Source organism: Mixophyes fleayi, chromosome 4, assembly GCF_038048845.1.
Source record: "Mixophyes fleayi isolate aMixFle1 chromosome 4, aMixFle1.hap1, whole genome shotgun sequence".
NCBI classification, from domain to species: Eukaryota; Metazoa; Chordata; class Amphibia; order Anura; family Limnodynastidae; genus Mixophyes; species Mixophyes fleayi.
The window spans coordinates 55,619,362-55,637,354 of record NC_134405.1 but is presented as its reverse complement, the minus strand read 5'-3'; the positions used below and the strand labels follow the sequence as shown (position 1 = coordinate 55,637,354).

Sequence of the window (17,993 nt, the reverse complement as noted above, 5' to 3'; positions counted from 1 at the left end):
AATATTATGCATTATGCTAATGGGATGCGTGATTATGTTAATGAGTTTAGAAGGAGGGTGAGCGAAGCTTCACTTTATATAACAGATATGGGAGTCACTCTGCAATATGTGCTTTACCTTACAACATGTGGAAGCATTAATGCTAATAATATGATAATGACCTAATACCTCTAACAGACTAATGGCATTAAGAGATATTGATAAAATGGCAGATTATACCAGAGATTCAGAGAGCAGCTAATAAGATGTGAAATCAGGGAAACATTAATAAGAAGTCTCATTATGTAAATAATATGCGCTAGATAACATTGTCACTGTTCTAAGGACATTGGCTGGGGCAACCAACCCTAAAGGAATGAAATTGATCTATAACGATATATTTGTATTATTAATGCCCTAAATATGAAGGTAGCATGCACCTTTCAGTTAAAATAGCATCTGGAAGCAAAGGGATCAGACAGATGCATGTTAATAAACAGTTTTCAGTCTTAAATGATGCCTCCTTGTTCATGCTTTATTGTTAGAAAGTCAATTAGATGCAAAGACATTGTGTACGTAACGTAACAATACAGAGCTTTCCTAAAAGCGCTTGTTGTAAACGACCGCTAATTATCTGTCAATGAAAACCTAATGAAACATAATTACTAATTACTTCTGTTTATACAATGTTATTCAAACTCAACACCTAATTTACACCTAATTAACACTTACAATGACAAATATTTTTAGCCCGAGTGTAATAGTGAGAGTTAGTGATTACATTTCTTAGCTTAAAGGACAACTGTGATAGAAATATAATTGTTAAACTGTTTTGTGAAACTAAATATAGTTTTGCATAGCTTCATTTAAAAAAATACCATAGTTTGATTAGAGATAGGTTTTATAGAAATGTCTGTGGTAGGGAGATCTATCAATGTAACTGGCGTTTCATGGGTACACCTCCATAGAAGACCTTTCGTTCTATTGGACTGAACTGCACTCAAGGGATTATTTACTAACCTGCGGTTTGAAAAAGTGGAGATGTTGTCTATAGCAACCAATCAGATTCTATTTAACATGTGTTTAGTACATTCTACAACATGACAGCTAGAATCTGATTGGTTGCTATAGGCAACATCTCCACTTTTTCAAACCAGCAGTTTAGTAAATATACCCCTCATTGTCATTTCCACTAAATTCAATTCCAAAATGCAATTCATTTTACATAACACAGTCAAGACTGTATCTTTGATAATTTTGCTTTCATTAGATGATGAACATAAGGTGCATAGAAGTGTTTTCAACCTGAAGACACATTTACATTGTATATTGTATTTCTATATTTGTACTTTAAATGTACTGCAAATAACATACTGCAGTTATAGCGTATGAACTTGTAATACACAAATTTCTGTCTTCTATCTATTTCTTTTGGTTAGCCAATAAAGGTATCACTCCTATAATACTTTTGTCTTTTTTGACACAGAAGTATTCAACTTCACATAGATTTTTCTGGCTGACACAGTACTGTAATAAAAATATATATATATTTTTTTTATTTTGCTACAGTCTTTTTCACAAAAAGGTTCAGGGTAGTGGCACACTGGCACCTTCTGCGCCAGGAGTATACCAACTATTAGCATTCCTTAGTGCCTGATTCATCAAGGCATGTATCTGCCGACTGTGAGCGCAAAATCACTCTGCGCATGCCCAGAACCGGATCGTATGCCAGTAAGCGCAGCCCTGTCCGCTCTGTCTTCAAACGCAAAGGACACGTACAACAGCCTACTCGGGAGTGAACAAGGTGGGGAAGGGGTCTTTGGCAGTAATCATTTTATAGTAAGGGCGTGCCAAACTGAAGCGCACGCAGCCCATCTGAATCAAGCTCTAGGCATGGCAAAGCTACTTGCTTTTCTGCTGTATCTCTTGCTCCAGCTACAGGGCTAGTCTAAGTCCTGAGCAGTAGTGATGACATTCTCGTATGCATGATATAACGTGTGTTTGCAATCAGGAGCAACTGTAAAAATTTATTTGTGGTCTGCGATGACGCGCGGTTGCACAATTCGCCGTTACCGCAGCATTGCGTATTTCCCTGCGCACCCCATAGGGTTGCAAAGGGAAATCCGCGATGTTGCGGTACCGTATTGTCACTTTACGCACAGCCGCGTGTATTCGAGGACCGCAAAGCTAATTGAATATGCCTCTAAGAACATCCTAATAAATGTATTTCAAGGGAAAAAAAAAACACTTTTTTATTAATTCTATATTTTGTTTTTCTGTGCGTTCTTTCGCGAATGTATAATCCACATAGGTATTGGACATATCCTGCAGCGTCTTGTACAGTAGAGCACAGCAGACCTACACCCAAATTCATCAGCGCATGTATTTGCAGATGTGTTCTCTGTTGAATTCGGGAGTACGCAGAGCAGATTCACGTGCATTTTTAAACAATGCGCGTTGCAGTCAGAATGCGTGCCTTGATGAGTCAGGCCCGGAGTGTATCAGTCTGATATATATATATATATATATATATATATATGCACATATATATATATATATATATATATATATATAGGAACCATTTACACTGCATGTGCAGTAGTAAGGACCACAATCACTCCGGGTTCCTGTGTCTGATACTCGCTGAGCGCGGAACGCGCCAGTGCGACTCAACATTTATATCTGTCAGCTGTCCAATTTCGTTGCCCTTGGACTCTCTGTGGATAGAATTCAATCTAATGTACAGATCAGTGTCTCACTGTGTTGTGTTCTGGGGCAAAGAAACATTCTACCTAAATGATTTAACAGCTTAGGTAATGTTGACGAAATTCATGTATTATCTAATATATTAATGTTATCTGGAGGTGGAAAAGTCCTTAAATAACTGAATAACCAGTAAAGCAGTGGGGAGAGTAAATCTGCTCCACTAAAAAGTTTTACTGTGGATCAAAACAACTTAATGCTGAACGACCAGATCTGACTGATGTAGCTACCCACACATTCAACACAAATCCGGTTTCTCTGCCTTTAAATGTTTGAGATGCTCGGATTTTGGGTTGGCAGGTTGTTTGGGACCCATACTCATAGTGATGTCTGGGGCAATTTGTACAAAAACAGCATAACAGCTCCCTGTGTGGCCAACTTGACAAAAGTAATCCGTGGTAGTTTTCATTCAACAAAATAATCAGTTCGTAAGTGAACCATGCTCTAATGTGTTACTTAACAGAGTGTTCCGGCATAGAATGTTGGGAAAACTCTCGTACAATTGCCATTAATAACAGGGCTCACTGCCATAAATATTAATGTAATAATTATAGACAAGAGCTGTTATAATTAAGTGGAAATTTTTTATTATATATAAGCGTGTATGTGTGTGTATTTAATTTAAAAAGGTGTGCGTGTTTGTGGGAGGTTATTTACTTATATTAAAAAGTATATTATATTTAACCTTTATTTTTTCCTATTTAATAGCTGCCATTTAAAATACTAATAATACAATTTAATAATTGTTGTTTTAACTAAGACTCTATGAAGTGGTAATTAAAGTTTAACAGGAATGATGAATAACTTGTGCACTAATTAACATGTAAAATATATGCAACAATGTTAATGAGATGAAAATCTAGACGATTCTTTGTATCCATTGAAATTAAGCCAGCTAGCCAGACAGAGTGGAGGCAGCCATCATTAGTTCTGGTTCTAGGGGGACGGTTAGGCAAACAACATGGCCACCTCCACTGCGTGCAAGCGTCATCTTCATTGTAAAATATGTTGATGTAATAAAGCTGGGTAGTTGGTATTATGCCAAGCTGCTTGTTAGATGTGATGATATGTTATTAGAGGAGGCAATAGGCTACTAGTGAGATGCTGTGGGTTGAGGCTGTTGAGGTCAATGGGATGAAAGCAGCTGAATGAGTGGGGCAGTTAGGAGGCTTGTGGTGGAAAAAAGCGACAGAGTTCCTACCATGTAGAGGCAGGTGGGGGGTTCCTAGAAAGTAAGAAGAGCCAGAGTTTTATCCAAAGCCCCGGAGTAAACCGAGAAGAAGTAAACTCTGGAGGGCAAGACTAATGGTAAGGGGGTGGAGGAAATATAGACTGACACAGTATGGCAGGTTAGGGATCGAGAACAAGAGATCGGGAGGAAGATATATGGCTTGGAGGGGCATCTCTCACCTTCATCCTCCGACACATCCAGCATCTCGTCTACAGTCTCTGGGAAGCTCATCCTGTGCCTTTCATTGGCTGGCTGTAGGAGAGACAAAGTCACCAACTGACCCTGGAGCCCTAGTGACTGCTGACACTTCTCAATGCACCCTTTCATCCCACCTCTTCTACTCCCTCACTATCACTGTAAGTGGTGATCTCATATATGAAACAAAGAACAGTATAGCGTTACACCAGGTGAATGCTGTGACGGCACAATGTGGCATGTTTTTGTGATAGTAATGAAAAGAGTTTGCCCACGGGCCATAAAAAAGAGGGAAAGTGACACCAGGGCTCTCTGGGAAATATAGGCCAACTAGACGCACGCGACAAGACCAAAATGAGTTTGATTCAGTTTATGAACAGAATGCTTCCTTATTCTGTACTTGGGCTTTACAGACCACCTGTTTTACAAGCAAATATAAAGGAGCAGAGACTGTTGGATGGAGGGGTGTAATCATTTGGGGGGCAAATTAATCTACCTGTACTGCACTGAATGCATTAAAATATAATCCATTCTCACAGTATGGAGCTGCACGTGTATTAACAAGTGTCCTTAATAAATTGATTGATCTGGTCTGCATAACAACTAGCACAGGACAGCCCACAAAGGTCGATTAGCATCTAATTTGCATGCTCCATCCATAGACAATCAGGACAGAGGACTGCAAGGAGAAATCTGTTTGTATTTGGTGGCAACAAAGTCGTCTATTTCTTTCATTTTTTTTGGTATTTTAGTCTGATCTGAAAGGGCATCTACTATGTGGGGAAAAAAAATAAATCAAGTTTCCTAACAACATAATTTGAGGATGAATCTGTTCACGTTGAGGATGAGATATCATCATCATCATCATATATTTATATAGTGCCAGCAAATTCCGAAGCGCTTTATAAGTAACGGGCAGTCTTTCTGACCCTCAGCACCACCTCTGACAATCACTGTGTCCAGAATAATATATATTGGAGTTATGTTTGTATTGGTATAGGCTTTATGCATTTAACAAAAATCTCTTTGGCCTACAGAATTTAACTCCAATTACCCCACTCAACACAAATGGTTGAGAGTTGTCTAATGTGTTTTATCAGTTAACATGGGGAAACTTACGGAATGGACACAAGTCATTGTCCATTTCTGTAACGTGCCCAGTACAGTGTAAGGACATGGGAGGAGTCAGACCTGTTCACCTAGGAGAGATCATTTCATACTCTCCTCCCTTGGGCTGAATTTCTCCACATAGTACACAAATGTTCAGGAAGTGTAGGTTAAGTTTTGGTGATATTCATGGCTTATAATAATTAAAAAGTTATTAATATGTATTAAGGGGCAGTTGGAACAGGATAATGATCTATAGATCTATAGAGGTTACTGAATGAAACAAACAACTTGCTAATAACTAATACATAAATGGATAAGGACACATTGTAGAAGAGGATACAGGATTCTACTTTCTCTCATGACAATAACCTGACATCTGCTTTGATCTTTTCCTGACAATGATGGTCTTGAGTCCTGTGTCTTTATAAACCCTTGCCCATAGGTTGTCATACACCTTTCCCGTTTCCAGTGTACAACTATCGGTACGATAGCAGCGTCTCAGGAGCTCCTAGCACACAACGTGTCGTCTCTCCCTTACACTCACTTCCTCCATGTAGCCCCATCACTCACCTCACCCCGTAGCTCCCCCATTTGTCTCCAGCCACTGTAAGGTGTCACTCACCTGGGCCTGGGGTCCATCTGTCACCAGACTGAGAACATCTGTCACTGAGATGTATCCTAGTCGCTTTGCAATGGCCAGCGGCGTGATCCCGTTCTGCAGAGGCGTGGGGCCAACAGGAGGGTCAAACAGGGCAATGGGGAGAAGAGTGGGGCGTGAGAGGCCAAGAAGAGGCGTTGGATGGGATGATGAGGCAGAGTGACAGAAGGCAAGACGGGTGACAAGAAAAAAACAGGACAGGGTGATAAATACAGTGAGAGTCAAAAAAGTGACAGACCACGAGAGGCCAAAACAACAGAACTAGGAGACAGTTGGTAAGACTGACTGACATGGGACAAGACATAATGATAATAGCGGTCATGTAGCAGCTGGCGGCTCTCACCATGCTGGCCTGGTTGGGGCAAGCGCCGTTCTTCAACAGAAGAGTGACGATGTCTGTGTGTCCCTGCTGAGCGGCCTGGTGGAGAGGAGTGAACCCCAGCTGTAGAGAAAGACATATGATTAGTGTCAAATCAAAGATAAGTTGTGATACCAATGCATTCATTCATTCATGCATTCATTCACTGACTCATTCATTCATGCATTCATTCACCCATTCATGCATTCATTCATGCGTTCATTCATGCATTCATTCATGCATGCGTTCATTCATGCATGCGTTCATTCATACATGCGTTCATTCATACGTTCATTCATTCATGCGTTCATTCATGCATTCATTCAGGCATTCATTCATGTGCTATGTTATGATATGAACCTATAGATCAGGGCTATGCAACTTGTGGCTCTCCACTTGTTATAGATAAAAAAAATAGAAAAAAAGCAGAAATACTGAAAATAAAGTGACAAGTGTGCAATGTATTCCAGTAGTGTTAATGACATTTACAGCAGAGCAGCAATTTTTACAGCCTGGTATCGCAACAAGAACAGAAATCCCTGTAATATCCCACAATGGTCGATAGGCTGGACTATTGTCTTATAGATTTTGAATAAAACAACAAATGTTTCTTGTAAGGAACTTTTCAAACTTAGGAGTTCAATTTACCCTTTATTTTCCATCAAATTCCAAATCTGATTATGTCTACGTTACTAAAGTGCAGATCTAAACCTGAATACTGGCTGCACAACGCAAATCATCATTCATTTTGACAGTCTACTAAAAGATTAAATAATAATTCAGTGGTTCACAATGCCACATTAAATGCTGCTATGCCATGCGATTATCCATTGTGTTAGTTAAGGATCCGGACCAGGAGGAAAATTCATAGAAATCATTGAGCTATGAGTAATATATTTTGGAAAATGGACCAGAGAGCAAAATTTGTATGTAGGGTTTTTGTCTGTGTAAGTTTTGTCGACTGTTTCCCTGTATCCTTTACTTGCACAGACAAAGCAGATTTGAAAGATGTCACCGCACTTTATGTATGCTGTGTATGCTGACTTGTCTTTTCTGCCTGGTTCATACGCACTCCATGCGGTACCTAATGGAACACACGTGTGAGGAATACATACATACCAATCACCCATTACAGTACAGAAATCCTATCAGTAAAGTAACGTATGCCATATTTGAGATACTTCCCAGAGCAGTGTTTAATTGTCAGGACTGACTTCAACAAACCAACCAGTGAGGTCAAGTTGTATTAAGTATAGCACTCAGCAAACTCCTGCCAAATCCCACTTATCCTTCAGTCAGTAAAAAAAACAAAAAAGTGCTATCCTGAGTGAATGCCGGAATGAATGAAGTAAACATGCTCACCTTGGTGGTAGCGTTGACGTTGGCCTGGTTCTGCAGAAGAAACTTCGCCAGCTTGATGTTCCCATAGTGACTGGCGACATGAAGCGGAGTGAACCCCATCTATGGGAAAAGACTAGTGGGTAAATCCCAAAACACGGATGACCTTATACCCTCTGCATGAAGCAGCCGCTGCTGGCACACAAAAACCAATTGGCTGATAGGATACCGTAATCTGATTGGCTCTACAAGGAATCCTGGCAGCATGTCTTGAGGCACACCATAAGTTACATTCACACCAGGGCCTGATCAACCACTAGGCTGACCAGGCTGCAGCCTGGGGCGCTGGGTCCCGGTGGGCGCTGCCCTGTGGGTATTTTTTTTTTTTTCTTCATTCATTTTTTTTTTCGGGGTGGGGGAGGGGGGGTCGCCGCGGGGGGGGGGGGGGGGTGGAGGGCTCGACAATCAAAAGCAATGGTGGTCAGTGGTTAGCAACACACAGCCAATCGCCAGGCTGCCTGTTGCTGTGCAGCAGACAGGAAGCAGGACGTCTTCACTTCCTATCTGCTGATCTGAGGAGAGGAGCGACGCTGGCACAACTACAGGTAATTGAAGGGGGGAACTGCCCTGCATATCTATAGGGAGGGGGGGGAACTGCCCTGCATATCTATAGGGGGGGGGGGGAACTGCCCTGCATATCTATAGGGAGGGGGGGGGGAACTGCCCTGCATATCTATAGGGAGGGGGGGGAAACTGCCCTGCATATATATAGGGAGGGGGGGAACTGCCCTGCATATCTATAGGGAGGGGGGGAACTGCCCTGCATATCTATAGGGAGGGGGGGGGGAACTGCCCTGCATATCTATAGGGAGGGGGGGGGGAACTGCCCTGCATATCTATAGGGAGGGGGGGAACTGCCCTGCATATCTATAGGGAGGGGGGGGAACTGCCCTGCATATCTATAGGGAGGGGGGGGAACTGCCCTGCATATCTATAGGGAGGGGGGGAACTGCCCTGCATATCTATAGGGAAGGGGGGGAACTGCCCTGCATATCTATAGGAAGGGGGGGGAACTGCCCTGCATATCTATAGGGAGGGGGGGAAACTGCCCTGCATATCTATAGGGAGGGGGGGAACTGCCCTGCATATCTATAGGGAGGGGGGGAACTGCCCTGCATATCTATAGGGAGGGGGGGGAACTGCCCTGCATATCTATAGGGAGGGGGGGGAACTGCCCTGCATATCTATAGGGAGGGGGGGGAACTGCCCTGCATATCTATAGGGAGGGGGGGGGAACTGCCCTGCATATCCATAGGGAGGGGGGGGGGAACTGCCCTGCATATCTATAGGGAGGGGGGGGGGAACTGCCCTGCATATCTATAGAGAGGGGGGGGGGAACTACCCTGCATATCTATAGGGAGGGGGGGGACTACCCTGCATATCTATAGGGAGGGAGAGGGGGGACTGTCATACAAATCTATAGGGTGGGAGGGGGGGGCTGCCATGAAAATCTATAGTGAGGGAGAGAGGTTGATATGTATGAAGGAGGGCAGAGGAGGGGGGCTGATATATGTGACTGGGGGAGTTTTGATGTGACAGGGGGGGATAGCTAGCTAGCAGAGTGGAGGTAAGGAAAATAGCTGCAAGGGGGATGGATGCAGGATGGGAGGTAAAGAAAATGGCTGCAGCAAGGGTTAAGGAAAATGGCTGTGGGGGGGGGGGGGGGGTTGTGGTTAAGGAAAATGGCTGCAGGGGGTATTTAAAAAATACAGCAGCTTTGGGGGGCAGAATCTCATGATTGTGTGGTGGTCACATAGGTGGTCTCAGCAATCACTAGAATACTAAATATTAGTGAGATGGGGCTGGTAGAGGTTTGTATTTGATTGACAACAAATATTCAGATATTGCTTATATATGCCTGTCCAATGGGGTACTTTTAGCTGGCCATAATGGAGTGTTTTGTTTTAACTAAAGGGCCTAATCATTCAGGGTTTGCATTATAATACATTTTTGCATTTTCAAAACAGGACGCCAACTTTCCAGAAGCCAGCGAGAGGATAACAAAGTTGCAAGAGAGAAGAGCAAGAACAGGTAAGAGACAATGGCACAATCTGTCTAAATTTGAATGCTGGAGAATACACCTGAACATTCATATTCAGGAGTGTTCCTATACACCTATATATTCGGAGGGGGGGCGCTGCGGCCGTATTAGCCTAGGGCGGCCAGAACCCTTAATCAGGCCCTGATTCACACAATGTATAACACTACATATATATATATATATTTATTTGTGTTCTTATTTAATGTTAGGTTTACGTGCTATACCTGAAGTTCATACAATCCCATGCAAAATTTAGAAATCCCTGTTGTGTTCCTTCAGCCTGGATGCACCACGGAGGACTTACCCGTGTTTCCGCGCTCACTGCAGCATCATGGGACACCAGGATCTCCGCTATGTTGAGGTGACCTTCCTGACAGGCCAGGTGGAGGGGTGTGAGGGAGCTCTGTGAAAGGCAAGAGGTCATGTGACATCATAATCTAATTTCAACAGAAATATCCTGTCAGTAAACGGTGCCAGTAATACATTCAGTCATGACTTTGAAAGAGATATTGGGAAAGAACAGAATGCTGTGCTGTTATTTAATAAGGACAGGTAAGGGACACAATAGAGACGACAAGTAAAAGTCGACTGTAAGAAATAGTCAAAAGTTAATATTTTCCCATTAAAGTATCTGTTGCATACACACAGCGGATACAGCTGCCATTTTGTTCACAAAAACCCAATGACATCACTGAGGTGATATATTATTGGTTCAAGCCACAAGATTGCCGCCTACACTGGGCCTCACGAAGTGTAAAATGGCCAAGGTGCTGCACATAATCCTCAATTTGCGTGACTGCCCCTAGATTTCATCCAAGGCGCACCGTATTAAGAAGGAAGTCGGAGGTGTTTGCGGAGGAACAGAACTGCCAGAAGTTGGGTGGAGTGAGGGCGTTGCTTGCAAAGTATGCAGCACGAACACCAGTTTTGCGTAGCAATGCAAAAACAAGATTTCATTGTGTGGAACTGATTATTGAAATCAGATAAAAGGGTGGAGAGTTTGAATTTTTAGGGGAGTCCCTTATTGTGTACAGGGATGCATGACCATTTACGTTCCATGGAAGGACTTGTTTTTTGACCTATTATGAGTTGGCAGGGTTCAGATTTTGTCCTAGACTTTCAATTTTGTGTTTTCTAGTTGCACTTCAATGGAGAAATGCATTTTAAAGTGCACTTTGCCCAATGTATAATAATGCTTCAAACACACAAAAAGTACAGTAGTTTTGATGTGACATTTACACTAAAGCACGGTTCATCTCTTCAGACTCTTCCACTAGGCGCAGTTCTAGCTTGTGGAGGTGTGTATTGAGAGCAGTCAGTAAGCGAGCACTTTGATGCGTGCTTGTCACACCCTCTACGCTCACTGGTGCAACACCCAGGCGTACTGCGCCGCGCAAATCAGTGTGTGCTGTAAATGAGGTCTACTGTGTGTAGGCTTCTATTGTTGTACCATGTCTGATATCAGATGACGTTATTACCTTGTTCCCCAGGTGCACATTCCCCTGCTTGCCGAGTAGCAGAGTCACCATGTCCAAATGTCCCTCCTGTGCGGTTAAGTGAAGAGGAGTGATGCCCTGCAGGGACTGAGCGTTACAAGTGGCACCAAACTGCAGCAAAGCTCGGGCTGTGTCTACTGAACGTTGCTTTACCGCCATGTGCAAGGGAGTGTATCCGTTCTGCAACACAGACAGAATTCAGGTCACCGCATTCATTTTTTAACTCTACTGTGCAACCTCTGCTACATAATCACTGACATTTATGACAACTGTTCTACTGGTAACTGTGTAGAGAAGGTGCTGTTGCCCATAGCTACCAATCACAATCTAACGGTCAGATATATCAGTACAGTTTAGACAATGAAAGCAAACGTCTATGGACAAAACCACCTTTACCGTAAGCAGTTTAGAACATACGCCTCCCTCACAGGAGTATATGCGCGTTTCTGCAGATCTGCATGAGCCGTATCTTTGTGGACAAGCCATCCCTCCCCTCACCCACCTTCCCAGGCGCAGGCGGGCGTTAGTGCCAGACTCACACCAGTCTGCCTAGGAGCCCACATTCTGGCCATGCGCAGAGTGATTTAACACGCAGCGTACGTCCCACCCTGCATTAGCTCCTTGTGCGTTCACACCGTGTGTCGCTTGTGTGTATATTTACCCGAGCAGTGCAGTGTGGAGACGCTCCCTTATTCAGCAGAAGACGCACAATGTTGAGGTGGTTGTGATACACAGCTACATGGAGAGGAGTCAAACCAGTCTTAGACAGAGAAAGAAGGGTAAAGAGAGTCAAAAAATACAGTATATCCAATTTTACTAATGAATTGCAAAATGTCATTATAAGTAATTGTGCACAACCTGTTAGAATAATCTCAGGAGAAAAAATATTTAGAAAATATAAAAAAAAACATTTTTTTCTTTCTATATTATCAGTCATTTAAATGATTGTCTGATTACATTTTGTCTGTAGTGTTACTGGTTTTTACACTAAACACTGTTTATTATTTTCCTGTCAGTATTTATACACTGTTTGATGTTGTGATCTACTGAACTTAGCATAAATAAAGTTGATTAAAAAAAAAAAGCAACAACAAAAAAACACACAAGTACATATGAAATAACTAGATTAATGTTTATATTATAATATTTATATTCATTATAAGGATTCTCCCCACTCTGTAATTTTAATACAAACTCTTATTTCCTGTGATTAGCCTAATATTAAGCATTGAATTGTAATGTTTATGTTCTCCAGGCTTTAATGCCTAGATGATTTTTTAAAGGGAACTTGTAGACCAATTTGACAAAAATTTGTATAGTAACTAAAGTTTTACTCTGTAAGGTCTCTGAGATTAGGTAAACATAGTTAAAGTGAACCTCTAATTTAATAGAATTTACTTAACTTTAGATTTACATTTCAGTAAGCATTAATCTAACCAATACATGAACCAGAAAACAGAAATAAATGGAAACATTTACTCCACCTGCCTCCTATGTGTTCCCACTATGAGTGGTGATGTCATCCTGTCATTTGCATGATCAATACATAGTTATGTATCAGTTGCACAAATGAGTTACTGAAAGCCACATAGAAAGCCCAGAGTACTAATACAAATTAACCCTAATAAATAAAATATGTCTTAAGATCTAAAAGCCCAAATTGAGAACAGTCAAATCCAGTGTAGGCTAACCTGTGACACTTCAGGTGTTGTGAGACTACAAGTCCCAGTTTGCTTTGCTTATATATAGCAGCTTATTGCTGGAAGGGTATGCTGGGACTTGTAGTTTCACAACACCTGGAGTGTCACAGGTTAGCCAACACTAGTCTAATCTATCTTTATTTCTTCTGTATGTGCTTGCTGGGGATTTCGGCTCCCACTGGATGGGAAGGAGGAGCCTATTCACTGGGCAACGTTCCTGCAGGGACACTAGCAGTGTCTGGTCGTGGTCCTGCATGCTGATGTGGGCCTGTCGAAAATCAGGGAGGCACCTGCTTTATCCTTACCAGACCAGCAGTAGACCAGTGTGGAGTTGTGGAAACACAAGACGGGCAGGGGGAGTTAGCGCATCACAGTACCCAGTGCTGTGTGTGTACTCTGAAGCCAGTTTAAGCTAAGTGAATATGTTATTTATTTTGATGGCGGACAAGTTTGCTGTCTTAATAAACACTCTGTTTATTAACGCTGACTGTCTGAGCATGATCACTTAGTGACAGAGTAGAATCATGGGACAGTCCTGTCCCCCTGGGTATTGTTACAGATGCAAATGTTGTCAGTGAAGAGGTTTATTTACTGACTAACAGCTGGGAAGACACAGTGCTTAGACTGATAATCTGACAGAAGGGCCTGTAATAAAACTCATTCAAGGAAATAAAACCAGACTCATCGTACTTGTAGCATTCTCTTCCCGAGTTTCCAGGCTTGAGGTACATACCACTGAAAACTCCCCAACCTGTCCAACTCCCCAACCTGTCCATTGCCCTGTGTGACACGGCTGAAACCAGCACCCATAGATTGTAAGGGGTGACAACAGAACTCACCATTTATATGGATATTTTACATAATTCCCTTATATGTTACAGTGGAGATAATTATGTCAGTTTTTACACAGACAATATTATATTTATATTTGCTCTCTTTACTGTAATCCGATTTATTGAAATTAGTGTAGTTAAGGGAGGAATTTTACATCATTTTCAATATTAGGCCGATCCAACCTGTGGCTCTTCAGATGCTGTGAAACTACAAACCCCAGCATGCTTCACCAGTAGAGACAGCCCATACTTGGCTGGGTATGCTGCGACTTGTAGTTTCACAACACCTGGAGAGCCGCAGGTTGGCAAGGCCTGTTCTATATAAAGACACCATATGTTCCATTTAAGCATCTCCCATTTTTGCGGAAGTCTGCTCAGAATATCTATATAACATATCAGCTAATAAGTGACAATGCTACTACCTATGATTTGCAGCACTGAGAAAAGTGAGAAGCATCCTTGAACATAAAGAGCAATGACGCATCGTGTTGACGACAGTGTCCCTGTAAAGTTTTCCATTGGGAATAAATAAAACATAGATCTTCGTGGGAAACATGACATATGAGAGCCTCGTGGAAGAGCTGCCAGATCATTCTGTATACAAAGCTTATATACAGGACGTTCATGTACATCAGGATTATCTATTGGTCCGTGTGACAGAAGCAACTGGTCTAGAACTGAGGCTGAAGATCTCCTTCTCATCACTGGCCCGCACCCCCCAGTCCCTGCTGCACAATGCCGTGATCAGGCCATGATGCTGCGACTCAGAGAGAGTAGGTAAGTATGTTTTGAACCCCCGGCCAGAATAGTCCCAGTGCTCTGTGTACGCATGAAGAACCATTCATGGGTTCTAGAGCAGGAAGAGTTCTGAGTCGTATCTACAGTGGGTGCTGTCTTAGGCTTTCTGAGTGAAAACTCTCTCATATAGGAATTATTAAAATATATGTGCTAGAAAACACGGGTTGTGAACAAAGAGTACAATAAAAATTAATATTAAAAGGAAATTTTTGTGAACAATAATATTAAAAGAAAACATATAACTAAAATGAACACAAATCCATTAAAAGTGCCCAGTTTTCCTCTATAGAAAGAGCCCATTTTGCTGCAGGTCACATGCCTAGGTGAGGCAGAGATAAAGGGAAGACTGACAATGACATGAAACACGTAGAGCGAGGTCACCTTGCCAGCACTGTTGGAGTGAGCTCCTCTTTCCAGCAGAAGTTCTGCTATCTGGATCTTCCCGTACTTTGCAGCCACATGAAGGGGAGTAAAACCTTTCTGGGGAGAGATAAGGAAAAGGTCAGCAGGGAGCAATGCTGAAGTGGGAGCCCGGAGACAATGAGACACTCACTACAAAGAAACTCAGAGGTGGAATATTCTAAAAGGAAATAGTGCTGGAAATACCAGGAACATTCCTTATTGTAATGAGTTCCTGTGGGTGTCAAAATAAGATTAATCTATTTCTTACAGTTTATTTAAAATACAATGTGATAAAGAAGGTAATTAATGTTTCCAAAATGTTAATCACATGGGATGTATTTATGAAGCCTTCACATATTGTGAACGCTAGGCATTACTAATATTAGTTTTCATACACCAAAATGTAATTCAATATATGTCATAAAACAAACAGTTTATACAGGTTCAGGCGCGGGAGCCTGAGGATGTACACCTGGCCACACATGGAAAGATGACCCCCGCCTCAAGGGTCAATGGCTAGAGGCATCAGCCAATGGAGCGTTGAGTTTTTGGGAGGTCATGACCTAATCGACCTACGAATGTGGACTTTAATATGGTATCTGTGTGATGTCACTGCTTTTTATTACTGTAAAATGTATAAATTGTTCATCTCTGGCTTTGGAAACCAAAGCGTTCTTATAGAAACTTGTTGTCGGTACCGACCGTGCAGACATATGCATGCCATACATTGCCCAGTAAATAAAATTCTTGTGCTTTGGAACCACAGTGATCGCATCACAGAATCTTTTATTTTATAGGCTATAGTGTACGTATCATGGGTTACAGCATCTACTTCGTGTGCACCAGTTTTCACGAGAAGGGCCTAAGTTAGTGTAAATCCAGCCAAAAGGTACGCACCTTGGCCAAAACCATGCTGCTCTGCAAGGGGGTGGGGGAGGGGGTGTGGGATTTAAAATGTGCTGAAAGGTTTAGAGCTGATGGTGGCCTCCTTCTAGCTAAACAGTAAATGACAGTGTTAAAATAAAGCTACCCAGTACTTTGCCGTCTTTAGTTGGATTTGCTCTTAACCCTAAAAAAATTGTGATAACGATGTCATGGCAGTGTGTGTAAGGCTATAGGAACAGTGGTCAGAGAAGTGTGAGATATACAGGCTTACTGAATACCATACAATGTACGTAACCCATAATAACCAATCTGAAATGAGCTTTCATCGCCCTAATGGACATTAAACTAATGAAAATATGGTCTGATTGGCTGCTATGGATTTCAGACATGTGACATATTTGTCCAATGCTATTAATGCATGTCACCCTGACAATGGTGGGTGTATAGACCTAGGAGATGGTGTGGTGGGTTACCTTGGTCATGGAGGTATGTGCAGCTTGGTTGTCCAGAAGAAGCTCCGCAGTTTGGGTGTGGCCCCCTCGTGCACTCAGGTGCAGGGGTGTGTGGCCTGCCGTAGTGGGGGGATCTGGATGAGATCCATGGGATAACAGCAAGCGTACCATTTCCAGATGCCCAGAGCGGGCAGCACAGTGTATCGGGGTCTGGTCGTCCTGCAGGGCAATAATACAATTATAATGGCAGAAAACAATGCTTAACACGGAATGCAACATATGCTGATACAGATATGGGCTAATAACACGTTAATGAAGGGGGTTATACTAACAGCAAGCATGACTTTGAAGTGACACGGTTCAAAAGCCAAAATGTGGGCGCACACCTACGAATGTGCTGGCTGGACATGGAGGCATATTTGGGCAAACAGAAAAAAATCTGAGGGCCTGTATGTTTTGCACTTTTGTAAATGGTCCTTTTGTCTTTGTAAGTAGCCAGAAATGTCCAGGGTGATTTATAGTATTAGTAGAGGATACAATTTATTTAGTATTGCAGACCTACTTATGTGCAATATGCAAAACGGCCTCATTTACAGTTAGCTGCAAATTTACACCCAGATACTGGTAGGTTAATTGGCTAGTATCAAAATTGACCCTAGTCTGTCTGTCTGTCTCCCTCTGTCTGTGTGAGTGTGTGTCTATATTAGGGAATTTAGACTGTAAGCTCCAATGGGGCAGGGACTGATGTGAGTGAGTTTTCTGTACAGCGCTGCGGAATTAGTGGCGCTATATAAATAAATGATGATGATGATGATGATGATGATTAGACTGAATAAGGCCTAATATGTTTAATTGTAAAAAAAAGTACCTTTGGAGTATTTGTAATGGTGAATTAAAGTGCTAATGCAATGTACACTGTATGGGCAAAATTAATCTCAACACTTATTTCGGTAACATGTTTATTTAGGCTTCTTCAGGTGTATTTACAAGATGTAGTAAGGATATAATATTATTAGATTATAATTGTTAAGCATACTGATATAATGCCATGTTGTTTCTCTTTTATGAGAATGGAGTGATAATTGTTTTAAATGGATAATAATCTTAGTTTGGATTAGTTTAAAATGTATATCAATAAAAGGTGGTGTATAACACTGACTCCTGTTAGGTGCTAGCCCCCTCCCCCTAATAAAACTAGTGTCTTACAAGGGCAGTGAATATTTGGAGCTATAAGCCCTGCAGCTCATCACATCACTAAGCCGTACGTCACTGAGGCACAAGATCATGTTACAAGTCTCTAGTGAATCGCTAGGCTGCATTCTCATGGACATGGCTGCAGTCTACAAAAACGGCTGGCTGCAGTGTGCAGACAACAGATGCACTTTAACCCCCTTCATACTTTGACTAGAGCTGCGGCATGATCCCCGCAGGGCAACTCCCCACACTTTATACATGTATCGCAGGGTCACGGTTATCATGTCTCACCTTAGCTCTGGCGTTCACCTTCGCTTTGTTTTGCAGTAAAAATTCCGCCACATCTGTATGGGCAGCACGTGCAGCCATGTGCAGCGGCGTTTCCACTTTCTGTGACACACAAACAACACACCGTTCATACTGTGTAATGTCGTGGCTGTGTAATGTTATTGCTTTTCAGATAGGTGATGTGACTGTGAATTAGTGGTAATGTGAAAGAG

The 17,993-nt window shown here is 42.2% G+C and overlaps 1 protein-coding gene and 1 long non-coding RNA gene across 9 annotated transcripts in view; one reads left to right on the top strand and one right to left on the bottom strand.

Annotated features, from left to right (window-relative positions):
- Positions 1-17,993, bottom strand: part of ANK1 (ankyrin 1) — a 174,130-nt gene that overhangs the window by 53,161 nt on the left and 102,976 nt on the right. For 7 of the 8 annotated variants that reach the window (XR_012691194.1, XM_075207083.1, XM_075207085.1 and 4 more), the window contains 11 exons: positions 17,785-17,883; positions 16,321-16,518; positions 14,942-15,040; positions 11,891-11,989; positions 11,212-11,409; positions 10,038-10,136; positions 7,657-7,755; positions 6,280-6,378; positions 5,901-5,993; positions 4,153-4,225; positions 3,944-3,967 (listed from right to left, as the gene is read on the bottom strand). Coding sequence is in view for 7 of the 8 variants with exons in the window: in XM_075207083.1 (XP_075063184.1) it covers positions 3,944-3,967; positions 4,153-4,225; positions 5,901-5,993; positions 6,280-6,378; positions 7,657-7,755; positions 10,038-10,136; positions 11,212-11,409; positions 11,891-11,989; positions 14,942-15,040; positions 16,321-16,518; positions 17,785-17,883 (1,180 nt within the window). In the remaining variant the exon portion in view is untranslated. The remainder of the gene's footprint in view (positions 1-3,943; positions 3,968-4,152; positions 4,226-5,900; positions 5,994-6,279; positions 6,379-7,656; positions 7,756-10,037; positions 10,137-11,211; positions 11,410-11,890; positions 11,990-14,941; positions 15,041-16,320; positions 16,519-17,784; positions 17,884-17,993) is intronic. The other variant, XM_075207084.1, reaches the window with a different exon arrangement.
- LOC142151445 (uncharacterized) overlaps positions 1-17,993 on the top strand; it is a 404,300-nt gene that overhangs the window by 297,715 nt on the left and 88,592 nt on the right. The window lies entirely within an intron of this gene.